The 21,133-nt window shown below is 37.2% G+C and overlaps 1 protein-coding gene across 1 annotated transcript in view; it reads right to left on the reverse strand.

Moving 5' to 3' along the window:
• Positions 1-21,133, reverse strand: part of LOC131848840 (protein strawberry notch) — a 39,512-nt gene that overhangs the window by 11,315 nt on the left and 7,064 nt on the right. Inside the window, exons 5-17 of the mRNA XM_059198785.1 lie at positions 20,772-20,858; positions 17,660-17,820; positions 16,789-16,867; positions 15,618-15,827; positions 15,137-15,312; positions 14,434-14,598; positions 12,955-13,196; positions 12,216-12,369; positions 11,400-11,534; positions 10,498-10,643; positions 2,683-2,855; positions 1,032-1,238; positions 325-519 (exon numbers count right to left, since the gene is read on the reverse strand). Of these exons, the coding sequence (XP_059054768.1) occupies positions 325-519; positions 1,032-1,238; positions 2,683-2,855; positions 10,498-10,643; positions 11,400-11,534; positions 12,216-12,369; positions 12,955-13,196; positions 14,434-14,598; positions 15,137-15,312; positions 15,618-15,827; positions 16,789-16,867; positions 17,660-17,820; positions 20,772-20,858 (2,130 nt within the window). The remainder of the gene's footprint in view (positions 1-324; positions 520-1,031; positions 1,239-2,682; positions 2,856-10,497; positions 10,644-11,399; positions 11,535-12,215; positions 12,370-12,954; positions 13,197-14,433; positions 14,599-15,136; positions 15,313-15,617; positions 15,828-16,788; positions 16,868-17,659; positions 17,821-20,771; positions 20,859-21,133) is intronic.

Consider the following 21,133-nt stretch of genomic DNA (forward strand, 5'->3'; position numbering starts at 1 on the left):
ATATACATATATTATAAACAAATAAATATACACAATAGATACTTTCTATACATACAAAACACCCAGTCCGATAAAAAAAATCATACTCATGATTACAAACATTTGTACCATACGTGGAATCGAACCCGCAACCATCACAAGTAGTAGAAGTAACACCTCACTTGTGCTAAACCACCGAATGAGAGGTTCGGGAGATGTATCGTATAGAATAGAATAGAAAATCATTTATTCAAATAAACTTAATTTAAGCACTTTTGAATAGTCATAACAATTTGTTTTTTATCTACCACGGATCGGGAGATTCACGGGGACCGTGACACTTACCGAGGTAGAGTCCGTTGGTCCCGACGGGCGTGCCCGAGATGGTGCGGCCGGCGGTGGTCACGGTGACGGTGGACGGCGCGTTGTTCTTCCTCTCGAACATCGTCTCGATCTTGTCCTGCGTGCTGGCCGGCTTCTTCTTTGGCAATGATGTCTTCTTCTTCTTGGCTATCTTCTTTTTGCGACCGATCCACGGATCTGTCCGACGATAATATAAATTAAATAGAAGCAATAGAAGATAATACAGTGGACCCGCGGTAATCCGGCCCCTGTCTAATCCGGCCCCCCTTGTAATCCGACATTGTCTATTATTTGTTATTGAATATTACTTTGACAATATACTTCAGAGTGCATATACATACATACATATATAACATAGAATCTTATCACTGGATCTGTAATTTGTCGGATTACAAGGTACTCTTTTGTAAAAAAATCAGACTATAAGGGGTCTTAGGCAGTACTCTATAATCCGACAAATTCGATAGTCCGACACTGCCCTGCAAAATGATTGTCGGACTACCGGGGGTCCACTGTATAAGTTTATTTTTGCGACCGATCCACGGATTAGTCGGATGAAATTACAGATTAACAATAGTCATCGAAGATACAACAAGCGACCGATCCACGGATCTGTTCGACGATATGCAATAATCATTGAATATATAATTGGAGCATAACAACTGTCGGAAGGCGAATGTGTTAGATACCGTCGTCGCTGTCGCTGCCGCCGCGGAAGGGGTTGAAGTCGCTGAGGTCCGAGTCGGAGCGGCGCGCGTCGTCGGAGTCCCTGTCGGGGTCCCGGTCGTGGTCGGGCTCCGCGTCGAGGTCGTCGTCGGAGCCGCGCACGAACTCGTCCGACGACGAGCGTCCTCGCGCTCTCTTCGCCGCCTGGTTCGCTTGCTGACGGGCCGTCACTGACACCACCATACAAATAAAAATTAAATTATATAATAACTAGCCACTCGCCTCGGCTTCGCCCAGGTGTACATGTATTATACATATAAAACTTGCTCTTGAATCACTCTCTCTTTACAATAAACCGCTTCAAAATCCGTTGCGTAGTTTTAAAAATTGTATGCTTAATACATAGGGACGGACAGACAGCCATCGTAAGTAAAGCGGTGTGCTAAACCGTAAATTTTTGTTTTAAATATATTTGCAATCCTTACTCCTTACTAGTATTATAAATGCGAAAGTAACTGTCTGTCTCGCTTTCACGTCAAAACTAAAACGATTTAAATGAAATGTCGTACACAGATAATCTAGTCCTAAGAAGGGACATAGATTACTTTTAATGCGAAAAAGGGTTGTAATGGGTTGAAAAGGGAATGATGCAACATTGTATGGAAGAATCGTCATTTTTTAAGCTAGAAGCTTGAAACTTATTTTTGAGGCTGTTGATTAAATATAAATAAATATGACATTCAAAGTTTGTAAAAAATTTACACTTAAGTGGGTAAAATCAAATAGGGGATGAAAGTTATTATATAAATTCATCATTTTTGAAGATAAAACGATGAAATTTTTTAATTTGACTTATATTGAGTTAGTCCATTAAATATTTTCTCAATGTTCATGCGGACGAAGTCACGGGTACAGCTAGTTAATTATATTTGGATTTACCATTATTTAGCTAGTGACATAATTTCACATTGATAAATTTATGTTTTGCAATCTAAAACATATTCTTCATATTTTTTACCATTTCAACCTTGAACTCCGAGGGAAAACAGTTAGCGTAGGCGAGTGCACCATTCCATTATCTAAATATACATAACTCAAAGGTGACTGACATAGTGATCTATCAACGCACAGCCCAAACAACTGGACGGATCGGGCTGAAATTTGGCATGCGGGTAGATGTTATGACGTAGGCATCCGCTAAGAAAGGAATTTGATTAATTCTACCCCTAAGGGGATAAAATAGGGAATGAAAGTTGTTTGTATGAAACTTTGTCAATTTTAAACCGATCGGGCTGAGACTTTGCATGCATAAAGCTACTATGACGTAAGCATCCTCTGAGAAAGGACTTTGATCAATTCCACACCTAAGGGGATAAATTAACGCGAGCGAAGCCGAGGGCAAAAGCTAGTATAGATAAAATAGGGGATGAAAGTTTGTATGAAACTTTTTTAACTTTAAACCGATCGGGCTGAGACTTTGCATACATAAAGCTACTATGACGTAGGCATCCCCTAAGAAAGGATTTTGATAAATTCCACCCCTAAGGGGATAAAATAGGGGATGGAAGTTTGTATGAAAGTACTGTAGAGCCGCAAAAACTATACCTAATTAATAATAGTACCTAAATAATGCGGGCAAAAGCTAGTCATACAATAAGATAAAAAAAAACTCACGTTTCCTCTTGGACGTGTTGGCCTCGTCGTCCAGTCCGTTCCGGCCGTTGTGGGTCACCGGAGGCGGCAACTGCTTCGGCTTCGGCTTGTTCGGCTCCAGACCCAGCAGCCGGTTGATGCGGTTCCGGTCCGGCGCGGGGAAGTGTTTCTCCACCAGTGTTTGGAACACACCCCTGCAGACATTGTAATATATTTAGTAGCTGACCCCGCAATTGTCGTTTTGCCATATATATAGAAACTAGGTACTCGCCCCGGTTTCGCACAGGTGTACATGTATTATATATATAAAACTTCCTCTTGAATCACTCAATCTTTTAAAAAAACCGGCGCGTAGTTAAAATCCGTTGCGTAGTTTTAAAGATTTAAGCATACATAGGGACAGACAGCGACATTGTTTTATACTGTGTAATGATTGCTATTAAAAAATAGGGGTTGGTAATAGAAGGGCGAAAATTTAGGGTTGTATGTATCTATCGATTTTTAAGAAGATTTTTGTTAAACTCATTGCTGTTGTTATTGTATAATATTATTAAGCAAAGCTTATGACATGAGTACTAAACAACTAATAAAAAAACTTAAATATATATTTTTACTAGCTACTCGCCCCAGCTTTGCGCGGGGTGTACACGTATTATATATGTTACCTCGGTGGTCTAGCGGTCTAACACACCGCTTTACGTCCGATGGTCGCGGGTTCGATTCCTCGCACGGCACAAACATTTGTATTCATGAGTATGATTGTTTGTGTCGGTCTGGGTGTTTTCTATGTATATTAAGTATGTATTTACAAAAAAAAAAAATATCTATGTACTTGTATCAGTTATCTAGTACCCATAACACAAGCTTTAGCTAGCTTAACTTGGGTCTAGATGGTGCTGTGTGAATTGTCCTGAGATTATTATTATTATTATTATATGTAAACCTTCCTGTGGAATCACTATCTATTAAAAAAAACGCTTCAAAATCCGTGCATAGTTTTAAAGATAAAGCATACATAGAGACGGACAGACAGCGATAGCGACTTTGTTTTATGCTATGTAATGATTAATAATATACATATAAAGAACCCAGACCGATACAAACAATCATATTCACTAATACATATTAATGTTTGAGACATGAGAGGAATTGGACTCGCGTCCGTCTGAAGTAGCGAGATCTTAAACCGCTAGACCATCGAGGACTTCGTCCGCGTGAAACTAAACTTTATTTTTCTAAAATAAAAGTAGCCTAAGTTACTCCTTATTACATCAGCTACCTGCCAAAAAATGTCCCGTCAAAATAGGTCCAGCCATTTCAGATATTAGCAAACAGACAGACATACAAAAATTATAAAAAATGTTATTTTGGTGTATGTATCGTATTTATGTATGTAATGTATTATATGCATGTAGTAAAAAAGGGTTGTTTCAATATTACAAACAGACACTCCAATTTTATTTATATGTATAGAATATAGATTATATAATATTCTATATTTAATGTACCTACCTACATATAAACAAACCTTATCTATACTAAGATTAAATTACAAACATACATCATTCTTATATTCATATGTATTCACAATAATCAATGCAATAATAAAACGAACATTACAATAATAATAATCATCTCAGGACAATTTACACAGCGCCATCTAGACCCAAGTTGAGCTAGCTAAAGCTCGTGTTATGGGTACTAGACAACTGATATAAATAGGTACATACATTTTTTTTCGTAAATAAATACATATTATACATAGAAAACACCCAGACCGACAACAATCGTACTCATGAATACAAATATTTGTACCGTGCGAGGAATCGAACCCGCGACCATCGGACGTAAAGCGGTATGCTAGACCGCTAGACCACCGAGGCCGTCGAAAAATAACACAGTACATTTCAAATCTCCCGCGTTTTAGCGCACAACTCCATTCCACAATTGTAAAATCTACTTCCTCAAAGCCACAGGGCGAGGTCATTAACCCCGGCTGAGTACGAACTGCGTCGTAGCGCAGTAAAACCCGTAGGAAACAGCACTCGACTCGACGCAGAACTACACATGCGCGTGTTTGAGATCATTGATTGATTGCGATTGTCTGATACCGAGTATGTTTTCAATGTGCCTATATTTATTACACATAAGTTTCATTAAATATTTTGATGTGGTGATTATTGTAGGTTAATAATAGGTAAGTTTGGTTACATGATTTTTACAACCCTTTTTTTTTCGAACAACTACTGTTGGCCGCAGCTGAACTTTACAGGTTCACCGGACGATAGGTGGTGAATGCAGATGGCACTCCAAACCCGCGGAAGGACTAATAGTGCAGGTGAAGGCCATCACCTGCCTGGCGGGTAGGACTTTAGTTTGAGGGCACCGCTAGGATTTCGAACCTCGACACAGGCCGTCATAATTTCGACCCCAGTTTGAATAGGACACGATCTGAGAGGCTCAAATACCCTATATGTATTGTTACTTACTATATTGTAAAAATTGTCGGGCAAGTGGCTAAATATTTAACACGAATCATTTATTAATATTCTTTTAAGGTTAAGTTCATATTCCATATATAAATGAGCCAGATATGACCTTTATGTATTTATGATTATTACTAGTTTCTCTGGGTGCAAGACCAGTTTAATTTGAAACTATATAACGATGTACATGTTAATATGATTTTTATTTTATACTAGCTGTACCCGCGACTACGCGTGGGATTAAACTTTATTTTTCTAAAAAGAAAGTAGCCTAAGTTACTCCTTATTACATCACCTGCCAATAAAAGTCCCGTCAAAATCGGTCCAGCCATTTCAGAGATTGGCCGTAACAAACAGACACACAGATTAAAATTGTAAAAAATGTTGTTTTAGTGTAGGTGCCGTATTTATATTCATATGCATGTAGTAAAAACGGTTATTTCAATATTACAAACAGACACTCCAATTTTATTTACATATATGTATAGATATGTTATTTATTTTAATTGAAATATTACTTTGTTTCAGATAACCTACTTTTTTTTAATAAAGTTTCATTTCCAAGTGATCCGGAAAAGTTAGGAATACTAAATATGATGTTTTCTTCGCAAGAACTAAAGAAATTCCTAGGACAAATATCTGAGAACGCAAAATTCGTCAAGTACGATTTCGTTTCCGCAGAGAACTTCACCATTCAACTGCGGAGCTCGGTGGCGACCGACCAAACACAGGAATACTACAACGAGTACGTCAGCAAATGGATTCGAAAGTTCTCGAACTACACCACAACCAACTGGATCGTCAGGAATTCATTTCCGAAGGTGAAGCGGATGCTGTACCGCAAGGTGTTCACATGTCACCGTTCCGGTTACAACAAGTCCAAAAACGCCGAGACAACACTCAACGTCGAATGCCGGGCTAAAATCGACTTCAAAATGAAGTTCATCAACAGAAACACAATACGAAATGATGCTTACTTGAAGGATAATTTGAACATGTGCATCCTTATAAACTTCGTCCATTCCCATAAGGTGAGGGGCCGCGAGTCCTTCAACTTGTTAAAGAGCACATCTGAGACTGATCAGGTGTTCTATGAACTTTTCGATAGTGGTTACACTCCCACTATGGCGAAACTATACCACGAGTTGACATTAATAGACAAATACGGCCAAAACTCTGAAGTTTTAATGGCAGCGAACAGAAATCCATCTATGCATCACATCCATTACATTCATAAAAAAAGAAAAACCACAGACAATACCAGTCGAACGGTAGAAGAAATCATTGCTTCGAAAAAGGATAACATTACCAAACTGGGCGGCCTAATGTGTTATGACAATCCACAAGTTGTTGTAGTTATAACTCCTCTAATGAAACGGGTAATAGCTGAATGCAATTTAGATATTGTAATCGTAGATTCTGTAGAAGCAAATATACATATAACGTTTATGTACGTGCCTAGCAAAGTAGGAGTGTTACCTATGGCTTGCATACTACATGCAGAACATACTGAGGCAAGTTATAGCCAAGCTTTCTTCGCTGTAAAATTGCTATTAGAAGATCAATGTGGCAGGAGTTTTGAGCCAAACACTCTATTCACAAATGATTTACATATCGAAAGGAATGCCTTGGAAGCTATTTATCCGAACTCAAGACTACTGTTATCAACTTGGTCAAAATGCTACACAGTTTGGGAATGGTTGTGTAGAGGCAGCAATAAAATTGATCGAAAAAAACGACATGCCTTAATGACAAAGTTTGACTCGATGTTACATGCGGATTCTATGGAAGCTGCCGAAAAGTGTTTTAATATATTACATGAAGACGAATATATTAAAACTACGCCAATATTATCTGATTATGTTAATGAAATATGGGACCAAAATAAATATTGGTTGGTAGATCAAGAAGAGGTGAGGAATAAGCTAATTGATTTATCTATACGCGTATGTAAAGAATTCATTGCGAGCAAATGTAAATCATTCAACATTTGCGCAATGGTTGATGTTGTAGTTTATATATTGGAGAAATATTTCAGCCAATTATTGCTTGCGTATGTGAAAGAGCAAGGTATTTTTGAGAAATATACTAAATTTCTTAACAAATGTAAGACTGTGTTAGAACTCGATGTAAAACGAATTGGTCCTAATGAGTACAAAGTACAGCTAGAATCAGCAGCTAAGACCAAGTATATAAAATTCAGAACAGATACATGGTGTTGTGATTGTGATTATGGGAAAAGGGGTAACTTTTGTGAACACTTAATAAGTATTATCAATACGGAATTAAAGCTAAAATTACCCGATTTAAATGAAGACGATAAAGCATTTATTCTTAAAATTGCTGGTGATGACAACGAAGATAAAATGTTAAAAGTGGAGAGTGAAGATTGTGACATAATTGCGGAGCATGTAGAATTTTCCAACGAAGTAATGATAGATGACGAATTGGACAATCAGTCAGTGGTTTCGATGAAGTCTTCAAAAGATAATGATGGTTATTATTATGAAGATGTAAAAATGGAACAATTTGAGAAATATGATCCCTTGAATGATACACAGGGTGACGAACAAAACAGTAACGACTCTGGAGCTTCAAATGAAGGACAAACAGAATTTCGTGCGAATTACGGGAAGGTTTTAAAATCAATGAATGATGAGTTTCGAAGGTTGAACAATTTATTCAAAGATAATCCTAATTTATCAAATTTTAATACAATGGAACGTATGGTGAGAGAATTGAACAAGATAAGGCCGGTAGAAAGGGTGAGCTTTGCTAATATGACTATAGAATTAAACTCAGACGCGAAAGAAACAATAAGTGGCGATGAGTAACTGATTATGGTATATGTTAAGACATATTATATACATATATATGTGATTATACTTGATTTTATTCGTAAAGATTGTTTCATTATTTTGACATATTAAAGGCTGAAAATGAACGGTATAAGATTGTGCCAATGGCGTGCCTTTGGAGATACTAGTAGTCCTGTAGTAGACTAGAGTGAGCAGACAAAAAATATTATATACTAGTTGCTCCCCGCGACTTCGTCCGCGTGGAATTTAACTTTATTTTTCTAAAATAAAAGTATTTATTTATTTATTTATTTATTTACTTACACAACTATTATTACAGGCCTAAGCCCAATACAATAGTGTATCTAATTCTATATTATACATATTCGTTAACATAACATATAACATACAATGTTGTTTTTGTGAATTCACACAGACTACACACAAACAAATCCGTTGTTTCTGCTATTTTATTGAGAGTGGCCAGTGCGAGTGTCATGGGCGCCTTGTTTAGTAAATTAGTTCTGCCGCGAGGTACCGCTAATAACTGGGGCCTTCGTCGCCGCCCCAGGTAATTATCCTAAAACTTATCAAACCAAGAACCAGAGAATTGGTGATTTGACCCCGAAACACTTTAAATATGTATGAGACAATAGCCAATTCCCTGCGTACGTATTCATTATATCCCACCATGCCCAATACGAACAGAGTGGGATACATCAAAGGATACAAGGGATATACTCCATATTGCCTCATATATATATACCTAATAAACTTATTTTGAATTTTTTCCAACATTAGTCTATATTTTATTTCATATGGATCCCATATTACAGCGTTGCACTCAAGATGGCTCCTTACTAATGTGTTGTACAATGCGATTATTACAGTAATACTTGAAAAATTCTTAACAGTACGAAGTATGAATCCTAACATCTTATAAGCTTTTTTACACGTATCTATTATATGTTTCTTAAAAGACAAATCAACTGTAAAAGTCACTCCCAAATCTTTCATCTCTGTGACTCTCTTCATCGATTTAGCTTCTATTGTATAGTTACAATGGATCGGATTATGCGACTTAGTAAAACTAATACTCATACATTTAGAAGTATTAAATTGCAATTTATTTTTATTGCTCCATCTACTCTGTCTATGTCTCTTTGCAACATTTCACAATCAAGCAGATCCAACTGTGAGAAAGAGCTTTAAATCATCAGCGAACAGACATCCGGAATGATGAACAACCTTCGGCAGATCATTGATCATAATAGTGAAGAGACCCAACGTACTCCCTTGACTCACTCCTGACCTGACCAAATAGGGATCTGACGTAAACCAGTATATTCGACGTATTGATATCGATCTCTCATGTAGCTAGTAAAAAACCTTAATAAATGTGGCGTACAACCTATACTCGCTAGCTTCCCAAGTAATATGTCGTTATCAACGACATCAAAAGCTTTGAAATCAAAATAGACAGCATCTTGCCTACCCCCATCCACAGCTGGTATATATATATATATGTACTAGTCGAAACCCATTGAGAGCTGTCAATGTTGAACATTGCATTCTGTATTGCTGACTCAAAATTTAGCGGGAGTAGAAAGAACTGCTACTGGTTATATATTCCACTACCCGGACCCTTAGGAACTGGAATTACACGAGACATTTTCCATATCGCAGGAAAAACCGCTGTTTTTAAACACAGATTGTAGATGTGTAGTAAAGGGTCGGCTAATACAAATCTACAGTCCCTAAAAATGTAAGCAGGGATACCATCAGGCCCTGAGGATCGTTTCGGCTTGAGTTTCGCTAGTGCTTGCCGAACGTCGGCTAGATTTAGTGCCTCCAAATGCACTCGTGCCGATTCATTATTATTATTAAGTAGCCTAAGTTACCTTATTACATCAGCTACCACCCAAAAAAAGTCCCGTTAAAATCGGTCCAGCCATTTCAGAGATTAGCCGGAACAAAGAGACCGACAGACAGACTGACAAAAATTATAAAAAATGTTTTTTTTGGTGTATGTACCGTATATATATTTATATGCATAAGTAGTAAAAAACGGTTATTTCAATGTTACAAACAGACACTTCAATTTTATTTATATGTATAGATTGCCTCCAAACCACACTCCTGGTTAAGCACACGAGGTAGACAATAAATATTCTACCTCCAACAATACAAACATTTGTATTTATGAATATGATGTACATATTGCTTATATAGTATTTAAAAAATATTTAAGTATTTCTATTACTTGTTTAGTACATCCAACACAAACTCGGCTTTGCTTAGAACTAGATGCCATCATCATCTGCTTCTTCCTTATCCCATTTATTGGGGTCGGCGTAATAAGTTTTTCGCTTCCATTCATCCCTGTTCGCAGTCATCGTGTTATTTACTTCCTTTCTTACCATATCATCTTTCACACAGTCCATCCATCTCTTTTTCGGCCTTCCTCTGCCCTTAGAACTAGATGCCGCAGTGAGAATAATCCTAGATCATTGTTAATCTCCTCAGTCACGAAAATGAGATGTTAGACTTACTTGGCAGTGGAGACAAAGTCTGTGAGTTCCCCATCATCTCTCTCGAGCTGGTCCAAAGTGCGCGCCTCTCCTGTGGACTGCAGGCCGATCACGACGCACTTGCCGCATTTCACTGCTTCGCGGGCGGTCACCACTGCATGATTTACCTGATAGATAAGATGAGATTTCTGTTTTATTAAAACTACCCCTGTCTATTTAAAAATATTAAATATAAGTAACATTGTATACTGTAGGGAAAATATAAAACGATAAACTTGACGTTCATAAACGGCTAAAATGTCCTACACGCGCCCACGTATATACCATGCTGATCACTTTCATGAAGGACTACTGGCCGAAGGGATGTCGTGACCACAGAGACGATTATTCTTATATAAATTACATATGTATGTTAGTCTATAAACTAATAATAATAATAATACTCTTTATTGTGCATAAAAAAAAAATACAAAACTAAATTAATATAAAAATATGCTAACAAAAGGCGGCCTTATCACTCAAAAGAGTGTTTATAATATAGGCACATTAGTAGCCTAAAATAAATAAATCTAAATATATATAACTCAAAGGTGACTGACATAGTGATCTATCAACGCACAGCCCAAACCAATGGACGGATCGGGCTGAAATTTGACATGCAGGTAGATGTTATGACGTAGGCATCCGCTAAGAAAAGATTTTGATTAATTCTACCCTCAAGGGCATAAAATAGGGGATGAAAGTTGATATGAAACTTTGTCAATTTTAAACTAATCGGGCTGAGATTTTGCATGCATAAAGCTATTATGACGTAGGCATCCCCATAGAAAGGATTTTGATAAATTCCACCCCTAAGGGGTATAAATTAATGCGAGCGAAGCTGCGGGCAAAAGGTAGTAAAATAAAATATATATAAAGTGTACCTTGGCCGCGATGCAGAGGTACTTGAAGAACCTCTGGTGTGCCGACCAGAACTGTCCCCACATGGTCTTCTTCATGCGCGGCTCCGCGTCGATCAGCTCGGCCGCCTCCGTGAACCGTTGCATGGCTTCCACCCACTGTCCACAAACAACCAATTAAATGTGTATGAGACCACAAATTTACCGCAAACATACTATACAAATAGTGTGGTTTCTGAGGAGCTTCTTTCCGCATACATTTAGATCGTGGAATGAAACTACCTGCCAAGGCTTTCTAGAGACTACAGCATGAGGTTTTTCAAGAAGGGTATATTAAAATCTTAAGCGTTCATACAGTACAGTACAGTAACCATTTACCATCAGATGGGCCGTATACTTGTTTGCCCCCATCATAGTATAAAAAAAAACACCAGCTATATTATATTATACTATATCAGGGATCTGTATGATTTCTATATGACAAGAGGCGATATAAATAATTACAATGCAATATGATTTACAAATTGACAGTAGTGTAAAGTCGTCTGCGTTAGACTGACTGACTGAAGTGCAGTATCGCATGTTTCAGCAGCAGCAAAACAGTTTACTTTGTAAGCTAAGGTTTAGATTATATGATAAGAGGCATGATATAAGTGGTATCAATTGAACATGATAACATGATGTCTATAGTGCTGTTCATGTATATAGGCGATCGTTACTGCTTACTATCAGGTGGAGGTACACCAGGTAATTTGTCATTCCGAATACATAAAAAGAAGCTGAAATTTGTAACAGTTAATAACGCCTCTGTATAACATTCTGTTACTTAAAAAATCATACCAGTGCCACGGCTTTATCGTAGGTCTCCTTGAAGGCATCTGAGAGTGGCACCTCCTCGATCTTGAACGACACTCCGTGGAACGAGAGCTGTCGCGCGATGTACATGCCTCGCAGCTTCATGTCCATCGCCACTATTTCCATAGCGCCCACACCCCTGCAAAAGAACATTTATTACAATCCGCTAAGGTTGTTTATTATTTATTTAGAATAGAATAAAAAATCCTTTACATATAAAATAAATTTATTTTAAGCACTTTTGTCATAACATGTTTTCACACAATTCTCATCACAAGACGATGTTGCTTTTTTGCTTTGTAAGAAGAAAAATTCATGGTAGAAGGGTAAAAATTTAAAGTTATATATGTATTTTTTAATATTGAATTATAAAAGAAAGGGCATTATTGCTATATTATTATATATTAGAAAATATTTCTATTAATTACCAAAAAATATGGATATAAATAGCACTGGCTACAACTTCAGTTTCGGTGCTTGGAAATTTATTTGTCATTGTTATACTTTTGTCGATTATTAAAAATAAAGACGTACTATTATTAAAAACCTTTTAATTATAAAACGGCTTTATTTTCATTCGTAATACCATCAAGATAATTAAATAATATTCTTTCTGCCCGAAAGATGCAGAAGCAGATATCAAAAACTATTCAGACAGTTAATAAAACCGTAAAGCGTCTAAAATTGAGCTGGGACAGTATAGTGACAGCAATGGCGTCGGTACCTCTTCTCGACGGCGTTGATGAAGTCCATGAAGGTGGGGAAGGGCGTGCCCTCGCCCCAGATGCCGAGCCGCACCATGTAGGCCATGTTGCGAGGCTCGGACGCCCCCGTAGCAGACGCGTACACCACGCGCGCGCGCGGCAGCCGAGTCTGCAGCTCCAGCGCCGTCAGGCCAGTCTTGGTGGCCTTGCCCGACCCTACTGGGCACAGGTTCTTCGCCTTGTGGCACTCGTCGAACACGATCTGATCGGTTATCGGAATATTACTGTTGTATATACTGTTTTAAACTTGACGCGGTCATTATTTATACGTATAATTAGTAAAAATCACGGGATCTTACCACGTTTTATATTTGCTGAGTTCCCGATATTTCGGTAGTGTTTCAACCACCATGATCACGGGTAAACTGAAGAGCAGCAGGTAGATGGAAAATGAAATCTTTTTAAGGGTAGACATATGCGTCTACCTTCACACGTCTTCGTTTGTTGCTACTACTGGAACTCGCTCGATATTCATCTCGGCAAACTGTACTCACACTATCTTTACGTACATTTAATACACTTTTCGATCGCGTTTTTTGTTTTTGTTTAATTAAACCAATCACTGGATTCCAGGCATTAGAGAGGAAAAAATATAAAACGTGGTAAGATCCCGTGATTTTTACTAATGATTACTGTTGTAATGGTCGGACGGCGACGGTTATCGGAGTATCTATAATTGTCGAAGGTCCTTGGTTATCGAATTATTACTGTTACAATCTCGGTCATCGTCAGTCATCAGAAAGTCACTATCATAATTGTCTGACATTATCAGTCACCGAAATATCACTAATCAGACTACTACACGACACTACTCTAATAGTTTGAAATTAGAATCAAGCATATTCTAATTTCAAACTAATAGAGGGGTAGGGATAGTCTTGTGAACTAATTATTCCATCGCTAACAGGTCAGTCACAAAAAAATTTGCATTCATGAGTATTATTTTTTATATTGCTCTGTTGTATGTGTGAGTTTTGTATGTATTTAAATCAGGAATATATTTCAGAAGTTATCTAGTTCCCATAACATAAGATCCGCTTAACTTTGGACACATAATCTACTTATAGTCTTTATTCCACTCAGAAAAATGCAGTAATAAAATAATTTAGAGAGAGACAATGTGAGAAAAGGTGGACTTATCCCTAAAAGCGATCTCTTCCAGTCAACCCAACACAGTGGCATAGATAGTACAATAATCTATACTAATATTATAAAGCTTTTGCTTATTACGGGCTAATCTCAGAAACTACTAGTTCGAATGGAAAAATTCTTTTTGTATTGGATAGTCCATTTGTCGAGGAAGGCTTTAAGCTATATAACATTACGCTACGACCACTAGGAGCGGAGCTGTAATGAAAAATATTGGAAAAAGTGGGGAAATTAAACGCAGACAAAGCTGCGTGTGTCAGCTAGTTGTGTATATAGTTATGAAAGGATACAAGTCCGTCGAAATCTTCCCCGCACCACTGCAACAGCTGCTTGAGACGAGAGCGGTACTTGGTGGCGGAGGACTGCGTCTCGCCAATCAGCGACGAGTACGTTGCGAACACCACGCCCTTTTTGACGTTACCGTTTACCGCTGACGAGATCTTTGCGTACTTGAACTGAATGCGGTGCAGATAAACTTATTAGGTTAGTTTGTTCTAGAATAATACCAAAGCAATGACATATAAAATGATATATGGTTACAAAAGGCTTTTTCACGACTTTGATAGCTTCTTACTAATTTTAATTATTACACATTTTATTTTGAAGAGAAACATTTAAGATGTAATTATTAATAACTATGGTTTAATTTAATTTTTTTAATTGACATATTTCATTATCCAGAGACTCGTTTAATATTTATCAATCATCAGTAACTACAATTATGTTGCTCCATAGTCAAACATTCCCCAGATTGCAATGATTAATTATTTAAAAAAGGCGATAAAGATTATATGATTGAAAGACGCAGAAATTGCGTGAGCTGGCGGGGTGCGCGGTCTTTCTCGTTGTCTTTACATTTGCAGGCACATTCCTTCCAGCGTGAAAGAACGTACGTGTATAGGCAGCTCATATGATAACTTTAACATAACTTGTTTTATTTACCTATTAGTTAAATACCATTGTATCATACATGAGGTTAAAAATTTAGGTTACCTTGTTGAGCGGATACACTTCTATGTTGCCAGCGCCGATATCGCGTAAATCTCGTTCGGCATCATACTTGAGGTCGTTCGATACGGACACCCAGATGGCGCGCTTGCGTCCCTTTAGATAGTTCTCGAAAATGATCCCCGCGATCGTACGACCTTTACCCACGCCGGCGCCATCGCCTATTCAGAAATATATCATTATATTTTTAACCATAAAATAATAAAATATACTTAATATTTTATTAATTTTATTTCAATCCTATAGTTTATCCATAGGTCGTTGGTACAAATCCGGCTCGAAGGATCATAAAATAGATACAATAATTGGCGCGCTAATCGTTCTCGGTAACGAGATGCGAAGTGGGGACCGGTTCGGTGCTATTCCAGGGATCCCGCAGCATTGTTCGCGGACTCTAGCCGCCCGAGCGAACGATGTCCAAAGATACTACTAAATGTCGCACAAAAAAGCATAAAAAAACCGGTACCTATGAGGAATCCGGCGCGCGTGCCGTCCGGCAGCATGTGTTCGTGCGCCTGCGCGGCGTACACCACCGCCTCCAGCTGCAGCGCGGACAGAAGTCCGCCGCGGACCGTTGAGTCCGGCAGGCCCAGCGCGTACGTCACGTCCACCGGCTCCACCGACGACAGCGACGCCGTCTCCACCACCGGGTCCGGGTGCTTGCGACCCAGCTTCACTGTGACCCCACACACACACACACACACACATTTTTATGGATAATGGAATGGTTCACCCGCCTGTGCTAACGGTTTACGCTGGGTACCAGTGGAGAGTGATAACATGATCATGAAGTCAGGTTAGATAGCCCACGGTGGCAAACTCACCAGGAATTTACCACGGTGGAGAACCGCGTCAACCGTGACGGTCAACCAGACATAGTACATTACTAACAATGGGGTTATAAAACGGAGATAGAAATTACAACGGCCTGAGTCGAGGTTCGAATCCCTAACGGTGCACTCAGACTAAAGTCGCATCCGTCAGGCGGGAGTTGGCCTTCAGCCGCTCCATAAGTCCTTCCTTGGTTTGGAGTGCCATCTGCACTCGCCCCCTATCGTCCGGTGCAGCTGTAAAGGCCAACTGCGGCCAATAGCATTAGAGTATTTAAATTATTAACCGGGTCTTAACACGAATATTTTATGGCAAATAAAGGTATTTACCTAGCTGCTGCTAACCTAAGCTAGCTGACTGTCAGCTCGTGACCACGGCTAGTGCAACCTAGTCGAAACGTCGAGAGAGGTAAATACCTTTATTTACCATAAAATATTCGTGTTAAGACCCGGTTAATAATTTAAATAATGTATATTAAACACGAAAGTTTAAAAGTAGCATTAGAGTAGTCAGAAAAAAAAAACTATATGTAGTCAACCTGTAATTATTATTACTACTTTTGTCAAAATGAGTAAAGCTAATATTATGTAAAGGCATATCTAGGAACATAATAATCTTTAGTACATTATTTTATAAAAATGTTAAATTAACATAAAAAAAAAGTTTAAAAAGGTTTAAAAAAAAACTTAAATAATAAAATACTCTCACATCCAATAAAAAACTGTTTTTTTTACAGACAACAACCACTATGGTTGGTGTTCATCATCCAGTATATTATTATGTATACATCATTAAACACCACTCACGTTTAAGTGGCATATAATCTGCATATGTCTCGGCCACACCCATGTCTTCATCGTCTACTTCTTCTTCTTCTCCGGGCATCTGAGAATATATATAACATACATATTTAAAGAATACTATATATAATAACTACATACACCGCTAAAATGTATCATGATATTGTGCATGTAAGACCTCCATTATGAGTGAAATATAGCTAACAGTAATACAACGACCATCTGCAATTTACTTTCACGTTATAATAACAATAATAGTCCTGTATAACTCACACAGTGTCATCTAGCACCGAAATAAACAGAACTTGTATTAAATTCAAATTCAAAAATAATTTATTCATGTAAGACATTTTAGCCGCTTATGAACGTCAAGTTTTTACATTATATTTTTTTTCCCTACCATCCAGTTCGGTATAGAGATTATGGTACTATACAAAATATAAATACTTAGATACATATATTACTATTTTGCAAATGCATACATAATATACATATTAAAAACTCCCAAAAAATCATAATCATGAATCCAAAAATTTGTACCGTGCGAAAACCAAACCCGCACCCATTTTAGGTAAAAAACGGTCGTGTTGAGAAACGTCGTACGATATACGTGCGTATGTAACACACTTGGCTCTATTACTGAAATTCGGCCTCCTTTATTATACCATCACAACACATTTATCCTAATATTACAAACTCATTAATATTTTTCCCGCAAAAACTACTGAACAGATTTTGATGAAACTTTACAGTAATATAGCTTATGCATCAGAATAACGTATAGGCTATAATTTTATTGAAATTTATATACTGCAATTTAACGCGGGTGGAACCACGGGCATAGCTAGTATCTATATATAAATAGGAGGTTACCAACCCTATCCGGCTGCCACATGGTGCCGTTGGGCTGCGGCCACGACGACAACTGCGCGAACTGGCCCAGCATGCCAGCGAGGGGTCCGCCCACACCGGACGCCAATATCTGGTTCAAATTCTGCAGGAGGTACGGGTTCATACCCGAGATACCGACCGTTTCCACTGTGGACACAAATATATATATTTTTAATTTTATATAATAAACTACCTGGACAACATTGTTTTGCCATATATATTTCTGGATAGAGCCACCCTTATTACCTAAAGGTATATAAAAATACCAACAACCTACTCTCAGAGGGAGATTGTTAGTAATGTGGACTAATGATCTCCTAGTTAGCCATGTAGCATATCAGAATAACTCAGAACTCCCTAGAAATCATCATGATAAATTCCTGGTGAATTTGCCACAATGCACTAACTGACGTGACCTCATCTTTTTATCCTACACTGGTGCCCTGCCAGCGTAAACCGCTAGCGCAGGCAGGAGTACCCTTATCATCCATTAAAATAAATATTCTCAGACCTACCAAATACACATCAATAATTTTATAAAATCAGTCATATTGTTTCGGGGAATCAATTAAGATACGTTATTTTTGTAAATTAGATAATAACGTCGTAGCTAAGTGGTTTATTTCCATTAGAAACTAGAACTATGAAGTAGATCAAAATTCAAATCTAAACGAATGCAAGAAAAAATGTGTTTCTAATTTTTGACCCATTCTGCGATGACGAAATCATTGACAGTAAACCAAAATTAATTTACTCGCCATCGACAGGGAATTCATCCTCACACGCTGGAACTTAAGACGTCTCGGACAGAGCGGTTTCAGAGGATGGAGTGTTAATGTAATTTTGACAGCTAACAGTGGAAAGGAGATTCTCCATTAGGTACACAGTTGACAATGCCTCTGACTACCGCGTCAGGAATAACAGTCGTAAAGACATGTATTATTTTAAAAAATATTTTTTTTGCCATATTTTCATTATTGGGACAAGTGGAATTAAAACAAAGAATTTACCATTATGTTAAATACTACAATAGTACAAAAAGACAAAAATAAACTACTAAAAAACATTTCTTAATAATACAAGTAATAAATGCAAATAAGAAAAGGTTATTAGTTCAAAATCAGACCAAAAAAAAGTGCAATTACTAAGAGCATTATTAATTTATTAAGATTCAAAAGTTTTTACAAACTCTAGCATGGTTTTATTAAATTGTTAGGCATACAAGTCTTAGGAATATGTATAGAACAATACAGATTATATTACACACTAGAATGAGAGCAAACATTCTGATTTCCGACTACAAGATCTAAGAGATACATAACAAACAGAATAAAAAAATGAATGCAGAAAAAAAAATGCAAATAGACAATATTTTTGTTAAAACAACTAGGAAATATGTAATAAGATAGACATCGTTATGTATAAAAGATTTAAAAGAAAATTGTTGCAAATAAAGAAACAAGCAACAGGCAAGTGCCCTCCTACTCAATCTTAGCTGAATCTGCACTCCGAAACCGAGAACGGATGAATAGAAAGAAAAAAAAGTTAAAATATTAATAAGTGCTAAAAATTCATTGCCCATTTATTTATTAACAGAGTTTTACTACATAATTCCAATTATTAGGCAAAATTGTAAACTATTATTGTCTACTTTTTGTTAACTGAATCCGACTAAAATAATGCTCTTATTTAGTTACACAACCAGTTGGTTGCATAATTAATATTTTCTCTATTTGAGTATTTAATTTAATTAGTGCTTGGTTGGTAGTTGGTAGTTTGTATTCACACACTGCAAGTTAAAAATGTAAAATAACAACAAATTTATTTAAAAGAGCAAAACAAAGTTTTTGCTCACTCTTCTTGTTATGAGACAGGTTTCCTCATGAGCGGTAGATTGAAAAAAAAATGTGATGAGTATTCAAAAGTGCTACAATGTAAGTTTATTTGAATAAATAATTTTGTACTGTATTCTATTATGCGAAAATTTGTAGGATGAATGTGTTTGAATTGACACGGCAATGTTATGGTATAAATCTGCAAGATATTGGTAGTGAGAAATATTTGTTTTTGTAAACGACAGTCAGCCACTTATGAACGTTATCTAATTATTACTCCTCTAAATCATTAGATACTGGAACGAAATGGCTTTATGATTACATTTTTGTAGCGGGCAACATCGTGTCACTATAATAATGAATTGAATACAATATGATTAAGTAAAAAAATACTAGCATGTACCCTATTTGCATGGGTACTGTCGATAAAATGATTTTTTAAAATTCCTTTCATGAAAAATAAAATAATAATTATTATTATTATTAATTTATTCATGTAGGACATTTTAGTCGCTTATGAACGTCTAGTTTTTGAAATATCATTTTTTGTCTACCTCTATTGGTAGATGCTTACTTTATAAAAAAAACCTATGTTGCAAATTTCAACTTTCTTTCCAGATTTACTTTTGGATGTGCTAGTCAGTTGGTACAAACGATTTTATTAGAATATATAAATGTTAAACTAAATAGAAACGCCATCGTTATAACTACAGAAGCTCACTACATGACACTGCGTATATTATGCACAAGTACACCTAGGGTTGCCACAGTGTGTTCTTCTACAAATTCTAATTTGTGATACCTTATTTCTAAATCTGAAATTTGATCATAAAATGTGACGATATTTTATGTTCTTCAAATTAGAAGAAATTAATTTTTTATAGTTTAACTCGTTTAAAAAGGTTATTAGCCTTGCATGGATAAAAATCCCTCGTCTGCAAATCTATCGCTACTATATCTCGATATCTATTTTCATATTCACATAAAACAAGTACGACCTGCGTTTTTGTGCCCTCTAACTGGTTAACTGAATCCTAATGATTGACATGAAAATAGATAAATACAAAAAAGCAAACAAACGTGCGGGTAACAGCCAGTAGTATAAATTTTCTTAGATACATCACAAGTTTGTGCAAAGTGCAAAATTTTTAACATCTAAATTTTCAAAATGAAGTGGCAACCCTAAGTGGACCGCATAGACTATCAACTAGAGGTGCTGCGAGCGGCGTACTCTACCATGTACCATGTACAGTGCGTACTCACTCTGCGCGAGCAGGGAGGCGGCATTGAAGGCCATAGAGGAGCCGGCCGCGAACGGCGACGGTGACGGTGCCGCACCAGCCGCTACCACTACGCAACCACACTCGTCACGGGCGATTCAAATTGTTATATATGTCACTATATGTATTACCTGCTTAACTGTCATCTACGCCTGATTGAAGAGGAAGGTGCTGGAGAGGGACGTGTGGTAGGGGGTTAGGGGACACCTAAAGGCGACTATTGCTATGGATTTAAATTAAATTTAATAAATTTTTAACAAAATCGTACGCAATATAATATAGGACTAGGATAGGACTTTTTTTTATTGCCTGTACTTGATATTTTGGTCCTGTTGAATTTGCGAG

Source organism: Achroia grisella, unplaced genomic scaffold, assembly GCF_030625045.1.
Source record: "Achroia grisella isolate CSIRO2021 unplaced genomic scaffold, CSIRO_AGI_Agris_v1 utg598, whole genome shotgun sequence".
NCBI classification, from domain to species: domain Eukaryota; kingdom Metazoa; phylum Arthropoda; class Insecta; order Lepidoptera; family Pyralidae; genus Achroia; species Achroia grisella.